Genomic DNA, 19,463 nt, shown 5'->3' on the forward strand with positions numbered 1-19,463 from the left:
TTATTTTAATGTTTTGGCTGTTCAGTGTGTGTTTGTGTGTGTGTGTATATCTGTATATATCTATATATCTATATCTGTAGCTATATATATATATATATATATATATATATATATATATATATATATACATGTGTGTGTGTGTGTGTGTGTGTGTGTACTGTGTGAACTGTGTGAAAAATGTACATGCTAAAATAAGTTACATGTGAAAATAATTTTTAAAAAAATGTGACAAAACCTGAAAAATGAAGACAGATGCACTACATGCTGCAAGCATCATGTTTGAAAATATATGACAAAATCCATTCTGAAAATGAAAACACTTCAGGAGAAAATTAGAATGTGAAAATAAATAAATAAATAAATAAATAAATAAAACGGGAAAATAAATCTAAAAAAGAAACACACACACGACAACAAATGAATCACTGGTAAAAGAAAATCACGCGTGAAAATAAAAAAGACATGCATTATACATGAAATATTAACAAAATTAAAATAAATGAAAAATGTAGGGAGGAAAAACACATGAAAAATGAATCAGGTGTAAAGAAAAATATGAATATAAATTAAAAATGTAAAAACATACTGCATATTTAAAAGTGCTTATGTGTACTAAAAACTGTGTATATATGATTGTAATATATTTTAATGATATATTTACTCAGTTTGAATAGCACTGGATTGATTAATGCACTCTGAATATTTTCCTCCATCCTTTTATTTATCACTTTAACACCTCAGACAGAAAGTTCACTCTCACAATAAAATTCAATTCCACAATCTGGGCACTAGATGGCGCCAAACGTAATTGACACAAACTTTGCGACAACGCGCGACAGTGTGGTTCGCTTTGCGGCTGATTTGCGGTAGCGGCGCCCAGGTTCCACATGGCAGTGTGTGTTCCTGTGCTGTAGGGTCTGTCGGTTCAGTTGGGTTTATTTTATTTATTTATTTAAAACGTAGCGCGATGGGAAAGACGAAGAACGCGAGGTTTAAGCGCGCGCAGTTTTGTCCGGATGGACTTCCGGTAAAAGCTGTGAAACGCGCCGCTGAAGATGAGGGTGAAGAAGAAGAGGTTGAGTCTCCGCATGCAGAATTACTGGAAAAGGTAAGCGTGCATGTTTTTTTTTTTAAATCCCTATCCGAATTCTGACAAATCCAGCCTCCTCAGATCTGATTGGCTACTAGGAGCTCGTGTCTGCGCAATGATTGGCTCGTAGTATATACTGTCACGTGGTCTGTCAATCAAACGCTGTTATTAGCCAATCGTAGCGCAGGGGGCGGGACGTGTCGGAAAGTGGGTGGGAAGATGGCGAGGTTTCGTTATTTTCGCGAAATGTTATTAGATTAAAACTTCTTTTATGGCTTAAAACGTAAACAGGGTTAATTTAGACCACTTTTAGGGAGTAGATTAGTCTTGTGTAGGTGTCAAATCAAAGCTAGCTGGTTAACGTGCTAAAGAGTCAAACTAAGTTGAAGTTTCTTTCTGTCTCTTATTTAAAAAAAAAGATTAAAAAAATTATAATACATTTTTAATAAATAAAAAATAAAAATTGTAATAAATATTTGAACTAGGATGAAGTAATGATAGTTTACACTTTTATACTTTTTATACTGTTATGTTTATTTTTGATATTTACTTATAAAATAATAATAATGCTAATAATAACAAACTTTAATTTAAAATGCACTTTTACTTATTTAAAATGATTAAAGTACTAAAGTGTCTCTGTGTCTCTGTCTGTGTCTCTGTGTGTGTCTCTGTCTCTGTGTGTCTCTGTGTGTGTGTGTCTCTGTCTGTGTGTGTCTGTGTGTGTCTGTGTGTGTCTCTGTGTCTCTGTCTCTGTGTGTCTCTGTGTGTGTGTCTCTGTGTGTGTCTCTGTGTGTGTGTGTCTCTGTCTGTGTCTCTGTCTGTGTCTCTGTCTGTGTGTGTCTCTGTGTGTGTCTCTGTGTGTCTGTGTCTCTGTGTGTGTCTCTGTGTGTGTGTGTCTCTGTGTGTGTGTCTCTGTCTGTGTGTGTCTCTGTGTGTGTCTCTGTGTGTGTGTCTCTGTCTGTGTGTGTCTCTGTGTGTGTCTCTGTCTGTGTGTCTCTGTCTGTGTGTGTCTCTGTGTGTGTCTCTGTGTGTGTGTCTCTGTCTGTGTGTGTCTCTGTCTGTGTCTCTGTCTGTGTGTCTCTGTCTGTGTGTGTCTCTGTGTGTGTGTCTCTGTCTGTGTCTCTGTGTGTGTGTCTCTGTCTGTGTGTGTCTCTGTCTGTGTGTGTCTCTGTGTGTGTGTCTCTGTCTGTGTGTGTCTCTGTGTGTGTGTCTCTGTCTCTGTCTGTGTGTGTCTCTGTCTCTGTGTGTGTGTGTCTCTGTGTGTGTGTGTGTCTCTGTGTGTGTGTGTGTCTCTGTGTGTGTGTGTGTCTCTGTGTGTCTCTGTCTGTGTGTGTCTCTGTGTGTCTCTGTCTGTGTGTGTCTGTGTGTGTCTCTGTGTGTCTGTGTCTCTGTGTGTCTGTGTCTCTGTCTGTGTGTCTCTATCTGTCTGTGTCTCTGTGTGTGTCTGTGTCTCTGTCTCTGTATGTCTCTGTGTGTCTGTGTCTCTGTCTGTGTGTCTCTATCTGTCTGTGTCTCTGTGTGTCTCTGTCTGTCTGTGTGTGTCTGTGTGTGACTCTGTCTGTGTGTGTCTCTGTCTGTCTGTGTCTCTGAGTGTCTCTGTCTGTCTGTGTGTCTGTCTGTGTGTGTGTCTGTCTGTGTGTCTGTGTGTGTGTCTGTCTGTCTGTGTGTCTGTCTGTGTGTCTGTCTGTGTGTCTGTCTGTGTGTCTGTGTGTGTGTCTGTCTGTGTGTCTGTCTCTCCCCATCCCTGCCCGTATATCTGACCTCCTGTCTCTGTCTGTGTCTCAGTTGCAGAGTCCGAGTGCAGATATACGTGAGTACGCGTGTGCGAGTATTTCCCGGGTGGTTCAGCAGAGTCAGACGATCCCGGGCTTCCTGCACAGAGACGCAGTGAGGAGGTTAGCACCGCTTCTTCTGGACAGCAGCCTGGCGGTCAGAGAGACGGCCACCGGAGCGCTCAGGTACTGCACACTCTTACACACATTACTGAGTTGATTACAAATTGGTGATGATTTGTCACTATCGTGGATTTCTCTGGAGCTGTGCTTGACTTGTTACCGCCACAAAAAGTCTGTAAACTTAAACGTTCTCAGCAGCACACTTATTCAGACTTGACAACTTTTACGCATTCAGTGTAGGAACGTGGTATTTTAACATCAGAGTATGCAAGCTTCTGTTTTCCCCAATCTAAGAGCAAATGCAGAAAGCCAACTGCAGTGTGAATCTGGAATGATTGACAGCTGGGTAGATTTTTTTTTTAATTAACTGACTTCTGGAAGCCCCGCCCATTTCCTTCATCTCACATTACTGATCTCTTGTCTTGACTCAATTTTCCTACTTAAAAGCTGCGGCCTCTGTTGATGTGTCATGGTAAATCTTTTTAACTTCATTAATGTGAAAGCAAATCTATCTAAAGCCCTATTCGCACAGCTTTACATGGGGTCCTGGGTCCTAATTCTTTATTTTCCAGGAGCTACTCTGTGATTTAATTTCCATCCGGATCGGCCTTGTCTGTGTTTTTCTTTTTCCTCCTCTGAGAAAATTACAGGCTGAATTACATACTGTTTTTCCCCAAACTCCGAGCTCATCTGATCATTTTAGTCCTGTCTGGATACACATGTTCGTGATTTTCTATACAAATGTCTTCTCACGTTGGAAAAAAAAAGAAGTTTGACTGCTGTTACTTGCCGTATTGAGTCTTGTAGTGTGTGTCTGTGGCCCTCGCTCGCATATTAAACACTTCCTGAATCATGAAACGAAAAACAGATGCTTTAGAAGAGACGGTAAATGTTTCTCGTATCTACATTTTTGTCAAACAGAGAGCGCTTGGTGATAATCATAAAACTCCCATAAATACACACACTACACATTCTACTTTCATAATAATAATAATAATAATAATAATAATAATAATAATAATAGGAATTGTGTTAAAACAAACATAGTGAAATGTCAAATTCCTGGCTGGTGTTAATGTGTAAAGAAATGTCTGTGTGTTACAGGAACCTGAGTGTGTGTGGTGGAGCGGAGGTGTGTGAGGACATGGTGAGGCAGGACGTCCTCACTCCTCTCACCGCTCTGCTGAACGAGGTGAGATATCGCTTCCAGCGTGTGGAAGGAAAAATGGAAAAGAGATTTGTTTTGGGAATCACAGACAGACATGGAACGTAGAACAGATTTTCTATGTACATCACGCTACATGACAAAATGAATCCCAGACTAAATAGTCTAGCCACATCCACTGTTCTTGTCAAGAGCTAGTGCGCCATTTTGTGATCAGCAGAAGTTTATTAGTTTATTAGTACCAGTGTGAAATGCCTCATGTCAGCGTTCAGCCGTTTTGAAATAAGAGAACATAATTTCTTTCAATAAATTATTAAAACTGTCAGGCCAAAGTTTGTTTACTCCTCCTGTAAATAATATAATAGCTTATATTTCTATAATATTTTAATTTATATTTAACACTAAACACTGTATTTTTCCCCACAGACACTGCAAGGCAAACGTTTTTGAACATGGGGAGGTTTTTTATGTTTTATTACAGTTTGCATACTAATAGGTCAGGGCTAAATGACAAAAATATCACAATACTTTTCTATGATACATTATTCATCATGCTCATAAACTGCCAGCAATACAGTCGTATTGCAGAAAATGTGTGTGTGTAATGTATATATATATATAATGTTTATTATAAATGTGTATATTTGTTTAAATAAATATGTAAAAAATGTTTAAAAAATTTAATAACTTAGTAAAAATAAAATAAAATAACTGCCAGCAAAACAAAAATAAATTACTTTACAGTGAAAAAAAAAAAGATTTGAAAAAAAAAAAATTAAAATATAATTATAATAACAAATTTAAAAGATTGTACAATTTTAATGATTCAGTATAAAATTTTAACATGAAATCAGCTGTTTCTAACCAGAATTTTTAATTTTAATGTCTACATCATCTACAAAAGTAAATTACTTTAAACTGAAAAATATAAATAAGAATTTAAATAAATAATATTATCATTATAACCGTGCATTTATAATCTGGCTGTGTGTTTGCGCAGTGCTGCATGGGGGTGCAGGTGAGCTCCAGTCCCGGGAAGAAGGACCAGAAACCGACAGTCGAGGATGTAGCCAATGAAGCTGTGAATTTACTCTGGAATCTCTGGTACAATCCTCTAACCTGCATCTTCTGTATTGGTGTAAACGTAACATGTTATTATTACTATGTTATTATTATTATTATTATTGTTATTATTATTATAATTTTACATATTATTAAAATTATTCTGAAAATGATGATAAAGCCCCAGATTTCTACTCTAATCTAAAGGAAAAAAAAAATCAGAGGCTGAGACTCGTAGAGCTCTTGTAAGATGTTGATGTTTGATATTAATTAGCTAAGTGTGTGTGTGTGTGTGTGTGCGTGTGTGTGTGTGTGTGTGTGTAGTGAGAGCAGCAGTACAGCAGTGTCGGTGTTTAATAGAGCGAGACTTCTGGATGTTCTGTTGCCCTGCATTGAGAAACATCCACACAACATCCAGCTCGCTTTATCAGCAGGTAAAGCACACACGCACACACACACACACACACACACCATTGTTAAATTCTCTATTTTGATTAGTCAGAAGGCTTTGATTTATTTTCTGTAACAGCAGCACTGAATGTAAGGCAAATCACAGGTTTATATGTTTATATGTTTTGGTTTCTATAGCAACAGGTTCACAGATGTTGGACGCTTCTCATAAACAAATGAAAATCGTGTGAGGTTGTTGATTGGCGAAGTTTTCTGTTAAGAGATGTTTGTTTAGGATTTTTTGGAAGGATTCTCCAGTGTCAGAGGTACAGCTGTAACTTGTTTCCATAACATTTAAATGTACCTGTAAACGGATAAAAACTATGACGTGTTGTTATTTAAGAAATGAAACATTGTAATTGTTGGCAAAGTGCTGTGGTATAATTGCTGAAGAATGAAATGCTTTCGGACATCAATCAACTTCACCATGGCAACAGTAACGCCGCTTCATCACTCCTCCCCGTCGTTGATTATTTTCCTAGAACAGCATGACTTGGAGTGTTTTATTCTTTACTTAACAAACCAACAAACCCTGAGATTAGTAGAATAGTATTTTGTCTTAAATGGACACACACACACACACATTGTATTGTGTGTGGTATCTGTAGTAATCAGCACTTTATTTGTGTGTGTGTGTGTTTACAGCACACTGCTTGCACACAGTGACCGAGGATAACTCCGACCTGACAGGAAGTGTGAACGGCGCCGTTTTGGCAGCTTTAGAGAACGTGTTGCTCTCCACACACTCCAGCATGGAACATGTTCTCTTACGCACTCTGGCTGCAGGTATCACACACACACACACACACACACACACACACACACGCACGCGCACACACACACACACACACACACACATGAGTGTTTTGGTTTTCATTTAATTTGCATTGAGTTTTAATTTAATCTACATAGTTTTAGTTTAGTTTACATTAAGTTCTAGTTTAGTCTGCATTTAGTTGTAGACATTTGGTTATTAATTTTATTTTTAGTCTTAGACTTGGATGACAAAAAAATGCAGCAGTTTTGGACTAAACAGTTTTAGTCAATGAAGTTTTAAGCTTTAATTTGCAGTTTTAGAATAAATTGCTTTTAGTTTTTATTTTGCTGTTAGTTTTAGTTTAACTTGCTTTTAGTTTCAGTTTAATTTGCTTTTACTTTTGGTTTAATTTGCTTTTACTTTTGGTTTAATTTGCTTTTACTTTTGGTTTAATTTGCTTTTACTTTTAGTTTAACTCACCTTTAGCTTTAGTCCTTTGCTTACTGTTTTGGTTTTGACTTTGCTAATGAAAAAATGCAGCAGTTTTAGTCACTAAAACTAAGCTATTTTAATCAATGAATTTTTTTTCCACAATATGTTAATTTTTAAGTTTCCAAAACAGAAATTCAAATACAATAATTTCCTAAGTATTAATTCCTTCTTAGATGCAACACCAAATCATTTTAGAAATGCACATTGCCATTACGGGCTCACAGCAGCTCCTTGGTAGGGAGGTTACGCTAGCATAACGTCTGATGAGGTGTCATCAGGTACGCTAGTTCTAGTGGTTGGTATTAGCTAGTGTTAGAGACGTAACAGAAATGTACACTACGGAAAGGTTTGCTAGGGAATAAACATTTTATCAAAAAATAACCACCATGTAGTCGAAAAGGTAAGTAAGGAGCATGACAGTATTTTTCTCCAGCTACGAAGCACTAGCGTAGATCCGCAGATCAGAGACGATGGATCCAGAGTCACCACAGCGGCACTGCCTCACCTCGCCCCGCCCCGCCTCACCTCGCCCCGCCTCTTTCTGCACACACCCGATGCGTTATTTTAATTCGTTCTCTTGTCTGATCGACTGGTTCTGATTCATTTTTGTCTTATTCTTTGTTGATTTTGTCATGTATCTTGAGCAGTAGATGTGTTAAGGTGTGTGTTAAGATTGATGATCTCTTCCTCCGTTCTCTCAGGAACCGTGTGGAACCTGAAGAGCTGTCTCTCCTCCTCCCGTCAGGCCGAGGCTCTCTCTGCCGTGGTGAAGACTCTGGCACACTGTCTCAGTCTGGACGCCGGAGCGCTGATCCCAGACCTGTGGCAGAGAGAGTCGAGTCGCCTGGCCAGCGGCGGCACGGCTGATCCGGAGTCAGCCGGGGTGGAGGAGCAGCAGGCCGGGGCCAGCGTGCAGGAAGAAGAGGAGATGGACGAGGGAGAGATAAAGATGAATAGAGGAAAGAGGAACGGGAAAAAGATGGAAAAAGATTTTGCTGCTTTTCTGCCTGTGAGAAAATTAAGATCTCGTCTGAATGATTGGCAGCCATTTAAATACATAAGAGCTCAATGCTAGGTCATATGACATTTGTGTGTGTGTGTGTGTGTGTGTGTGTGTGTGTGTGTGTGTGTGTGTGCGTGTGTGCGTGTGTGTGTTCAGAGGGACAAACCGGAGCTGAGAGAAGCCGTAGCACTACTGACAGCACAGCAAACATCCCTGGAGATCGTTGTCAACATGTGTTGCTCAGATGGTAGGTGTGTTTGTGTGTGTGTGTGTGTGTGTGTGTGTGTGTGTGTGTGTGTGCGTGTGTGTGTGCGTGTGTGTGTGCGTGTGTGTGTGTGTGTTAGAGAGAGACAGGAGACAGACGGATGACGTGTGTGAGGTTGGCACTTTGCTAATGGCTGATTAGTGATGGTGTGTGTGCAGTAATGTGTGAGACAAGAGGAGAATGACGTGAAGTGACAAAACTCAAGCTGTGTTTTTGTGTGTGTGTGTGTGTGTGTGTGTGTGTGTGTGTGTGTAGAACCCTCCGATGACGAGTGGGAGGAGATGTCGAGCAGTGACGAGAGTGAGATATGTGCCGACGGTGTGGCAGACGGGAACTCCAGCCTCTTCTCTCCTCTCTGCCTTTCTGCAGAGTTACACACAACACTGCTGAATTACAGCATACCACAGCAGGTGAAACACACACACACACACACACACGCGCTGTCCACTACAAAGGACTATCTGTCCTGTTGTTAATGGAAAATGAATAAAATGCTTTAAACAAGCCAACAATCACTGGCTCACTTGTTAGCTGAACAGAGTTAGCTAGCTAATCATGTCCATTCTAGGCAACTCCTCAGTAACAACCTGACCTCAATACCTAGCGAAAGCTAGCTCGTTTCTTGATGTAGGTTTTATATGAGCTACGTTCGTTTGTTTATGCAATATAAATCAGGCATGTTAGCTAACTTGCAAGCTAAACCTGTTAAATTCTTAGTTAGCACACCAACTAAATTGGAACGATAGTTAGATAGCAACAATGGAGGTCCTCAGACCAAAACGATCCCTCCAGCCGTCTTCTGTTAGTTTGGAAAGGTGTCTGATTCGATCATGTGTTTACGAACACAAAGTGAAATTCTGACTTGCTTTTAAAAATCACTATAGACTCCTATGTCAAAATGGACTAAATCGTTGGTGCCGAATTTCTTCATACTCATGTCAGTTTGTTAATAAACTGTGATAAGATGTAAATTACCAGGTGCATTAACAGCACTGCTGATTTACATTTAGTGGTGCCTACAAATGTCCATAAAAGGCAAAAAGCTCAAGAGCTGAAGACGACTAAACGGTGAAAGAGAGCTTCCTTACTGCGGTGCTGAATTTTGCAATAATGCAGCTCAGCCACTGTAGCGCATCAACTACCATAAGCACTAACACTTCCTCGTTTTATAGGGAGCCATTACTTTTGTCCTAATTGAATAGCTAGTTTTATTTGTCTTAATATATGGACTTGTTTGGGGTTGCGTTGTTTTCACAAAGTGTTTTTTTTAATTACATCTGTGTGTGATTGTAATAAATATTTAAACTTCATTTAAACTTTATTTGTTAAGCTGTTACTTTAAGAATACATTAAAAACAACAACAACGGAATGAAAGATGTCAGTTTGTCTCGAGAATTATAACACAGTGAAGAACTAGAGATTGTTTTTATTGAGTTTTTTTATATATTTTTTATTTTATGGTGGAAGGTTTCATTCATCAGTGTTATATAGAGAGATATCTGACTGTGTTACGTTTCATCCGTCCATCTCACACACCTCTTTCAGGTCCTGAAGAAAGCGGAGTTTCCCAGCCACGCTGCTCTGGAGGTTTGCGGCAGGAATCCAGCGTGGAAGTGCCTCGTTAAGAAGTAAATTAACCTCATTAATTATTCAGTAATTAAAGCGTTCCTGAATGAAAACCTATCTTATAGGCGCTCTCTGTTCTTATAAATAATAGCTTTACAGGTTAAAATAAATATCACTGGGAAGTCGCGCTGTAATTTACTCAGCCTTTGAGCAAATGATGTTAAATAAAAGGCGTCTGTGTTTGTTCCCAGAATGCAGCGGGTGCAGTGTCGGGCTCTGACGTGTCTCCATAACATGCTGGCTGTGATGGACGTGGAGTGTTTGGGTGGAGCTGCAGGACTGCAGGCCGTCGCTCAGCACCTCTCGTCTCTGATCTTTAGCTCAGCAGGTGAGAGAGAGACACCTGAGATAATGAGAGAGAGAGAAAGAATGCCATGATTTAAAATATTTGATTTAGCTTTTATACTCCAGCCCTGATGAATTCTCGACTCTGATTGGTCAGGAGGTTTTAAATAAGTACGAATAACACACTTGTACGGAAATATTAATACATGCTCGGGTGGTGTGATGCGGCCCGACGCGTTACCACCCCGACGTGGTGTATTGTTTTTCCGACAAACGCACAGTCCTGAGCGAGTTATTCCGCTTATACCACAGCGATTTATCAACGATTACAGTGTTTACTTTATGAATGAACATCACATCGCTCTTGTCAGTGTTGTAGCACGTCTACAAGACACGTTCCTGTTCTCACTTACGTTATAACAACTAGGGCTGCACAATATATCAAAATTATCGAAATATCGCAAATGTAAATATCACAATATGCATATTTCAGGGGTGTGCGATAACTGAATGATTTTAATACTTCAAGACTTCAATACTTCAATACTTCAGGAAAAGTCAAAGTTTTAGGGCGACGCAGATAGCAGAGAATTCTTTCTTTTCCTCAAAAGAATATGAAACATGTATGTTGGTTATGTCATTTTCAGTCTTTAAATAAATAAATATATATATATGTAAATATAATTGAAATTGATTTTACACACTAATAGCATTATCGTACTGCGTGTCGCATTATTTAACAAGTTATCTCATATCTCGTTTTTCTTCAATATCGTGCAGCCGTAATAACAACGATAAACAGTCGTTTTCTCACTAGCATCTCCTTTTCTCTCTAGTTAATGAGGGAAAAAAATGCAGCTTGTCGTTTTATAGAGAAATCGGAAAGCATAAACTCGTCTGTCCTGAAGATTTTCGCGTACTGGGAAATTTTACGAAGCACCGTGACTGTTACAAAGCGCTGGAACTGGAGACTCCTTCCGTAAAAAATGTTACGTAAATGTCTTGCTTAACACACAGCTTCACCACATCAACGATATACAATTTACTTTGTAAAGCAACAGAATGTTTTTTTTTGCGTGTGTGTGTGTGAGCTGTTACTACAGAAACGATAACATTAGAACGAGCGCATTAATGTAAAGATATCGTTGAAATATTCAGCCACAGTGTCGTGTAATTTTTCTTTAACAGCAGGCTGTAATTCAAATCACAAGTTTGTTAACACAATTGCTCTAATACGTTATTGTTTCTGTAGTAGCAACTCAGCAACTTCAGATGGAATTGTACGCAGGTGCTAACAATAAAATTAAGATTAAATACACGTTATTTAGCAATTTTCTGGAGGGAGATGATTAGCATTTAACCTTTGTGGAAGGAGTCTCCAGTGTCAGCGCTTTTACATTAACTTCAAAAGAAAGGGGAAGAAAAGGAGAGTCCAGGAAAAGAGAGGAAACAGCTGTTTATAGCTGCTATAACGTAAGCGATGACAGGAACTAACTTGTTTCATGGACGTTCCACAACATTAAATGTAGCTATAAAGGGATAGAAATACAATGTTTCATTCATTACTATGTAAAACTTGTTGGCAAAAGTGTTGGCAAATTGCAGTATGAGAGAAATACAACAGTTCATGACAAACTCTTCTAGGAATATAATCAACTTCAGGGTGAAAACAGTAACACCGCTTCATTACACCGCCATGTCGCTGCTTATTTTCCAATTACAGCACACCCCCAAGTGTTTTATTCCTTACTCAAGATATGATGTGAATCAGCTAGTGAGAGAGTCAGAGGTAAACTTAGAGTTCATCAGTTTTGTTGTTGTTGTTGTTTGACTGTGTTATTTCTTGTTACAGATGTTTTGAAAGATGAGGAGTTCTTGGAGGCCGTAACCAGTGCCATGCGCTCGCTGCTCCAAATAATGGCCTCCAAAAATATCCCTCAGGTCAGAACACACACCGCATGTATTCTCACACAAACATATTTAACTTTTTTATTTATTCATTTATTTATTTATTTAGCTTTACTCTTCCATACTTTAAGATTAAATCTTTCTTAAATCCTCTTATCAGTGGATCTCTTTTACCCAGTAAACAGGAAATGAAATGAACCACCTTAAATAAATCACTGATGGTAAATAATAGAATATAATTTATATTTATATATTGCTGTATAGCTGCTTTTTGAAAATGTCTATTCTTAAAAGTGCTATACAGATAAAATGAAATTGAATTGAATAATAAAATAAAAATGAGCTGATGATGATGACTTGCACAAAAAACAAAATCAAATTTTATTTGAATTTTGGAAATGGGTAGAAACCAGGCGATATAATATCAATATCATGATAAATTATGTCACAATACACTTTTCTGAGATATATCATGGATATAGTGATACCATTTGATTAGCTAAAATGAAAATAAAAGCAGCTGACTTGATGTTAAACATTTATACTTAATTTTTGAAATTATAAAAAAATATATATTTTTTTATGACGCAATGCCTTTCTGAGATATTGTACATATTATGATGTCTGTTTATTTAGTATTTATGTTTATTTAGTATTTTTTTTTTTTTTGGTAAAATTAACAATAAAGGTTTCATGTCCATGTTAAATATTTTTGTTATATAATAAAAAAAAAAATAATATAAAAAAATAAAATAAATGTACTATTCATTGGTTTATCAATAATAAATGCAATGCTACTGTATTGCTGGCAGTTTGTAAGCAAACGTATATATCGTGATGCGTGTAATGTGTCGTAGAAATGACTTTGAGAATCATATCTTTCATCTCTAATAGAAACCAACACGAGGCAAGATGGCAGCCCTGCGTGCTCTAGTGCCTCAAATCATACCCCCCTTTTACACACTTTCTGAGTATTAACTCTCGAATACAAATCTTCTTGATCTGGATTAGTAAATACTTTTGAACGTGAGGTCATAGTTGTGGATTTAAGATGGCGGACAAACAAATCTGGCATGAAATCGCTACACATGAAGGAGGACATGGAAACCTGACGGAGGGGGATGTTTCTGCTCTCAGGTGCCAGCTAGTGAATATGGCTTTAGTATTTATAGATGTACATGAGATGTACGCAGGTGAGAATGTGAACCATGACGCTGGCGTAGCTGCTGTGTCACAACACGCATTCACACGTCACGTCTAAACCACGCCTGAGGGAGTACTGAGAGTAGTGTATAGAGCTCAGTGCATGGATTGTATCCTCTCTCTCTCTCTCTCTCTCTTTCTCTCTCTCTCTCCCTCTCTCTTTCTCTCTCTCTCCCTCTCTCTTTCTCTCTCTTGCTCTCGCGCTCTCCTTCTCGCTCTCTGTCTATTTCCTTCCCTGTCTCTCTCTCTCTCTATTTCTCTCTCTCCCTCTCTCTCTCTCTCTCACTCTGTCTCTCTCTCCCTCTCTCTGTCCCTCTCTCTTTCTCTCTCTTGCTCCTTCTCTCGCCCTCTCTCTCTCTCTCTCTCTCTCTCTCTCACTCTGTCTCTCTCTCTTCCTCTCTCTGTCCCTCTCTCTTTCTCTCTCAACTATAAATCAGAGTTAGTTGGGTTATTTTTAAATTTTGCTAAAATAATAAATACAGAAAAAAAATATTTCTCAAATTTCAGTCAACTCATTACAACAAAACTTTTAATTAGGCTTAAATGAATAACATCACTAACTAAAATATAATCATTTTACCAATATTTATTACAATATTACTGATATTTATCAGACTGCCTGTCATGGGATATGAGAATATTATCAAGTGCTTATGTCACCACTTTTTTTTTTTTTTTTTTTTAATAACCTAATTACATACGCACACTTTTTTGTGACTATAGTTCAATGTGACTGTCTTTGGGAGAGGAACCTACCTGAATCTCAAGCCTGAATTTCTTAAAATCTGACCAGTCAAATTCAAAATAAAGACTAACGTCCATTCATTGTCTCATTAGGACACCTTGACCATGTTCCCATACTTTTAGAAGGACCTTTTTTATCCTCTGTTAATGTGGTTATTTAAGAGATCTTTGTATATATATATATATATATGTGTGTGTGTGTGTGTGTGTGTGTGCAGTGTATGAGCCCTCAGCAGTTGATGAGCGTGTGTGAAGCAGCAATGCGGTGTGATGTGGTGAGTGTGAGGGTGAACGCTCTGGCCATTCTGGGCATCACAGGAAGCACGCTGGCTAAAGACAAGGGATCTGCTGAGACACTGCAGGTAAACATCTCCGTTTATTGTGACTTTAATCTATAATCAGTAATAAAGCTTTATAATGAGTTTTCTTGTTATCTTGTCTTGTCTCTGTAGCTGATAGGAAACGCACTGCTGAATGTAGCGTCTAAAGACGTGAACCTGGTGGCGTGTGGAGAGGCGCTGGACGCTCTGTTCGATGTTTTTGCAGACGGCGAGGAGGCAGAGCGAGCGGCACAAAACCTCAACCTGCTCGCAGCTCTGAAATCCCTGCAGCCTGCGTTCACTGCCAAGGTATACACACACTTCAGCTGGGTTTACACTGTGAGATTTATTTTTCAGCCCAATTTTGCTTTTTCTGCCAAAAAAAACAAACATCATATAAGAGTTCTTCGAGATCAGCAGTCTTGGAGATAATGTGACAGCCGATTTATCGCAACTGCGACCAAAGATGGCCGACGACAAAGTTCTGGCTGTGTTTATGCATGTCCCTTTTCTGCACAAGCTAATTTCTAGATCATGCTGATTAATGACGTAAGCAGACATAAACGTAGTTATTTTCTATAACTGAGGGTTTATCGTTAGAGGATCATTATCAGGTACTCTGATCAAGCAGATTTAATCAGGATCTTATACAGTGTGACAAGTAGTAATTTTAAAAGACAGCTGAAATTGCACAGGTTTTAGATGTACTACGGCGCCCAGACACACACTCGCACACTAATTCACTGTCGTTTTGTGCGACAGATCCGGAAGGAAGGCCGAGGGAAGTACAGCCCGGATCAGCTGTGCGTCCTGGACAACGTCAAGGTTAACCTGCGCAGGTTCATCGGCTACCTGGAGTCACTGCGCAAGAAATAGGAAACGGAAGTCAGACACGACAGACTTGACTGCACATGAATGTGAGGTTTTGGAGTTTAAAGCTCCAATCAGGAATCTGTGGAACTGGCAGGCCAGTTTTTCTTTTTTTTTGTGTGTGACTGCAATTACAGAGAACAACAACACGTACTCTATATTCTAGATTTGAGTGGCAGTTAATTTAGGAATGAGAATTAAAAAATATGATTACAAGAATTTAGTGTATTAAATAATACCCTAGTCCAAGAGATAAAATATTACTGAGGGTGGTCTTTAGCAGTATCAGTATAATTACCTATTTACTTTTACAATATAAATATTTTCAATATTATATCCTTTATATTGATCACTTGGCTAGATTAATTATCATTAAAGAAATGAATGGAGTTTGACAAAGAACAAAATTCAACAAATTCAAATTCATTTGCTTTATGTCCAAAGAAAATAACTCTATCAGTGGTTATTATCAGTTATTTTTAATTATTACAGTATATAATTACTCGAGTGAAATTTCTTTCTTCATTTTTAATATCATGCCTCTGGGTTCACAGATCTGATCATTTGCTGCCATTTAGTTTTACAGCCTAATATGGTGTGTAACTAGAAAAATGAAATTACATTTTATTTCTGGAAATATGTCAAGTGCAAACATGTGTTGAAGTTCTGACGCTGGTTTGGCCGTTCCTGATTGGGTCTTGAAGGACAAACCCAAATATTCGTCTGAAAAAAAGTAGCTTTTCTAGCAGTAAATATTACACGACATGATGGGGCATTGATTTTGCCTTGAATAGAGATGTTTGAGTACTTGAAAGTTGATAAAGTCACAAGAGTGGGAATTAAAATACCAGATTTAACGGGAATATCGGAGGATTACGTGTAAGACATTGTGGATCAGAGCGAACAGTAGCCCGTTCTGTTATGCAGTGTGTAAAAAGAGCCTTATGAGTGGTTATGTTTGAGGTTATGGAAGCGTTAACGGTGATTATTTGCGAAAACATAAGCTGAAAGATATCCTGTGTGGTTATATGTAAGCAAGCATCTAAAAGAGTAAGGTAGGACCTTTATATTTTCTTGTCTCATTCTCTGTTTCAGTGTTTAACGGTTTTTGCAAAATATATCAAATGTCCTTTCCTAACCTTCTTGTTGTGTGCATGCTTGGTGTCTGGTGTTGCTTCTTTACTTTTGGAACGACGGAAGCTTGCGTGCATCAGCGACTGGAAATCTGTCTCACCCAAAATCCTTTCCTTAAATACATGACCACATCTTTGTGTACTTGCTTCACACGTGATTAATCTTATTTATACTACAGCGCTGTTGAATTCTCTCAGGTGTTGATTCATTTTCTATAACAGCAGTTTATATTAATGTACACATTAGCGTTTCTATAGTAACAGCTCATTCACAACCACTAATAATAAACAGATTCATAAAAAAAAAACCATATGATTCCGTTTTCTGTAAAGAATCGTTTATTTATTGGAAGGAGTCTCCAGTGTCAGTGAAACTTTTGGTTTTACTCCACAGCAAAGTCTTCAGGATGGAGGAAGTGATGTAACAAACTGCTTTTTTTTGTCTAATTAACTTCAAGAGAAATTGAACAAACGATTATTTATATCTGCTGTAACGTATGTGACTTTTTTTCAAGAACAATCCACGACATTAAATGTAACAGTAAATGGATAAATTGAATGACATGATGTTAATCAATGTTGTTTAAATAAAACTTATAGTTGTTGCCAGATTGCTGTGCTAATCAAATAAACCCCTTCAGGGTGGTAACTAATTCCATTTCACGCTGGAGCCACGTCGCATTTCATCACCCCACAGCTGATTATTTTCCTGTAACAGCACAACATGGAGTGCTTTAAGATTTACTTAATATCCTCATTATAGGAAAGATACTAAAAGATAGTAATATAATTTCACTTTGACCTTCAATACAATAGTAAGGATAATCCATATTCATAATGTTGTGTGATTTTTTTTTTTTTTTTTTTTTAAGATTTCATAGCTGAACCATTCAGCATTCATTGTTTGAAGTAAATATATGAAGATTTGTGAATATATTTACAGAAATGATTCTGTTACTTCATGTTCACGGCATTAGGCTTGTAGCTCCTGGACAGAACTAAAGAAGCAAACATCAGACACTAAATATTACAGAAATACGTTTCTCTTCCTGCTCTTGTGTAGAATTGATTACACAGATATTATCTCTGATAAGGTGTTTAAAAAAAGTGTGAAATTTTCTTTTAAATATGTTGATTGGTTATTCTCCCAAGACCTTCTTTGGATTATTTTTTCATTTTATAAATGGACGTAAGATAGAGCTCTGACTGAAAAGATTTGGTGTGAATTTTTTGTTTGATGCTTTACATGATTAAAGCATCACATTTTTGATGATGAATAGTTTGGGTCTGAATCATTTTAAACAGCAAACTATGTGAGGAAAAGTGGTTATTAATGGTTTTGTGTAAGACATTGAACATACCACGTGTACGAAGCATGCCAGAAATTCTGTCCTAGAGACACTTTCTCACAGAGCTGCCCATTTTCAGCTCTAATTTGCATATTTCCATTTTAATTACCAAGACACCAATAACTTTATGTAGCATTACGCGCACACAGAGCTACACGAATTATGCACTTTCTTTAAAATAACAACAGGGAGGGCAGCAGTCTGCAATGAGCTGCATGATTTTTTTTCAGTTGCATGCTTTTAAAAATTAAAAATGCTCCACAGGCATCAGGTGTGGCTTTGAAAATTCCCAGAATGACACCGTCTACACCTAGACCTGAAGGTTCACATTGTTTACTTGGCTTGAGCCATGCAAATTTCCTAATGAACTATACAATTCTTATTACTGCCTGTGACTGATTACATAGTAAAGATCCATAGTAATGCCAGAATTATTGGCACCTGGGCAAAAAATATCAAGACGCATTAGACACGATTAAATTTTTTTTTTTTAACAAAAAAAATTCATATGAAATTATCTCACCTTGCTTATTGAGCAGTTGTCTAAATTGATATAAAATGCAATGCAAAGAGACATTTTGTTAATTAGAATGTAAAATAAGATTTCATTAATCAAATCAGCCATAATTAAGCAACGAAAGACATTCATTATATTTTCCAGTTTAGAAATAAATGGCAGTGAGCCGTTTGGGAGCCATACGAGTCGACTCTTCTGATAATTCGAATCATGTGACTCGCTGAAAAGAATTCCCTTCACTACAGGTTACGACTTGACCAGAGATGGATTTTTCAACACCCAAACAAAGATTCAAATCAACACAGAAATGGTTGCAGGTTGTGCAATGACCATCTCAGTCTCAATAAACCCTGTTCAAAACCTGTGGTGTGAATTGAAGACAGTACTTCATGATGTGCACAAACTTAATAATAAAATAATCTGCATGGACGAGTTGTCCAAGATCTTCTATAAGTCTCTCCAACCTTGTTAGACATCACAGGGCGAGGCTCAGTGTTGTTATTGTCTCCACTGAGGGCTTGTCTAAATTTGAATTGTTTATTTTAAAATCAGTGTTTTGCAGAAAGCAGGTGGGGGTGGTGTGATGCACCACAACGTGCAAGCGGAGTGCCACTGCCCCTCCCCGGAGTGCATTGTTTTCATATAACAGCACGGTGTGAGTGTGTTCTTCCAGTTATACCACGGCATTTTGCCAATGATTAGAATGTTTCATTTATTAATAAACGTCATGTTGCACATTTTTAACGGTTTATACGGGGTGTCCGAAAAGTCAGGAACCAATGGGAATATGTTGAGCAAAGTCCGGAAAAACATGAGAAAGTGCATAGAGTGTAAGGATGAACATGTGGAGCGTATGTTGTAAATAATATATAGAAAGTTAAGTACAGTATATGCAGTTTTACTGTCATTGGTTCCTGACCTTTCAGACTGTTAGATTTAACGTTGTGGAACATCTGAGATACAAGTAAGTTCCTGTTCTAGCTTATCATAGCTGTGATAAACAGTTCTTCACTCACCAGCCTCTCTCTCTCACACACATACACACACACTCTCTCTCTCTCTATCTCAAAAGAAGGAGCTTGTCATTTTACTGAGAAACCCGAAAGCGTAAACTCAGCTGTCCTGAAGATTTTCCTGAGCTGGGAAACTTTGACTGTTACAAAGCGCTTTTAACCGAGGCTCCTTCCATAAACGTTAAATAAATGTCTCTTAAAATAATACTTCACCACATCAACAGTTACACGTTTTCCTATGTTAAACAAGAATAAGTTTTTAAAATCCATTTATTATTAGTCTTAGATTACATGGAGCGTCTGCTATACACG

General features: G+C 37.9%; 1 protein-coding gene across 1 annotated transcript; it reads left to right on the forward strand.

The window, feature by feature from the left end:
* The first annotated feature begins 848 nt into the window (after window positions 1–848).
* heatr3 (HEAT repeat containing 3) lies at window positions 849–17,549 on the forward strand. Its single transcript, XM_034299629.2, has 15 exons — window positions 849–1,108; window positions 2,879–3,051; window positions 4,093–4,180; window positions 5,154–5,257; window positions 5,540–5,649; window positions 6,311–6,451; window positions 7,616–7,923; window positions 8,074–8,164; window positions 8,438–8,592; window positions 9,729–9,811; window positions 10,001–10,137; window positions 11,947–12,035; window positions 14,168–14,311; window positions 14,402–14,578; window positions 15,032–17,549. Exons 1-15 carry the CDS (start codon window positions 968–970, stop codon window positions 15,143–15,145), a joined length of 2,055 nt encoding a protein of 684 aa, XP_034155520.2. The 5' UTR covers window positions 849–967; the 3' UTR covers window positions 15,146–17,549.
* Window positions 17,550–19,463: the final 1,914 nt, after the last annotated feature.

This window comes from Pangasianodon hypophthalmus, chromosome 25 (genome assembly GCF_027358585.1).
Source record: "Pangasianodon hypophthalmus isolate fPanHyp1 chromosome 25, fPanHyp1.pri, whole genome shotgun sequence".
In the NCBI taxonomy this organism is placed as follows: Eukaryota; Metazoa; Chordata; class Actinopteri; order Siluriformes; family Pangasiidae; genus Pangasianodon; species Pangasianodon hypophthalmus.

What these genes read in the sequence shown, in the direction of transcription:
- heatr3 (XM_034299629.2), top strand. Translation starts at nt 968, where the DNA reads ATGGGAAAGACGAAGAACGCGAGGTTTAAGCGCGCGCAGTTTTGTCCG. An exon ending in CCAGCTCGCTTTATCAGCAG is followed by an intron (nt 5,650 to 6,310) that starts GTAAAGCACACA and finishes GTGTGTTTACAG; the next exon opens with CACACTGCTTGCACACAGTG. An exon ending in ATTTTGCTGCTTTTCTGCCT is followed by an intron (nt 7,924 to 8,073) that starts GTGAGAAAATTA and finishes GTGTGTGTTCAG; the next exon opens with AGGGACAAACCGGAGCTGAG.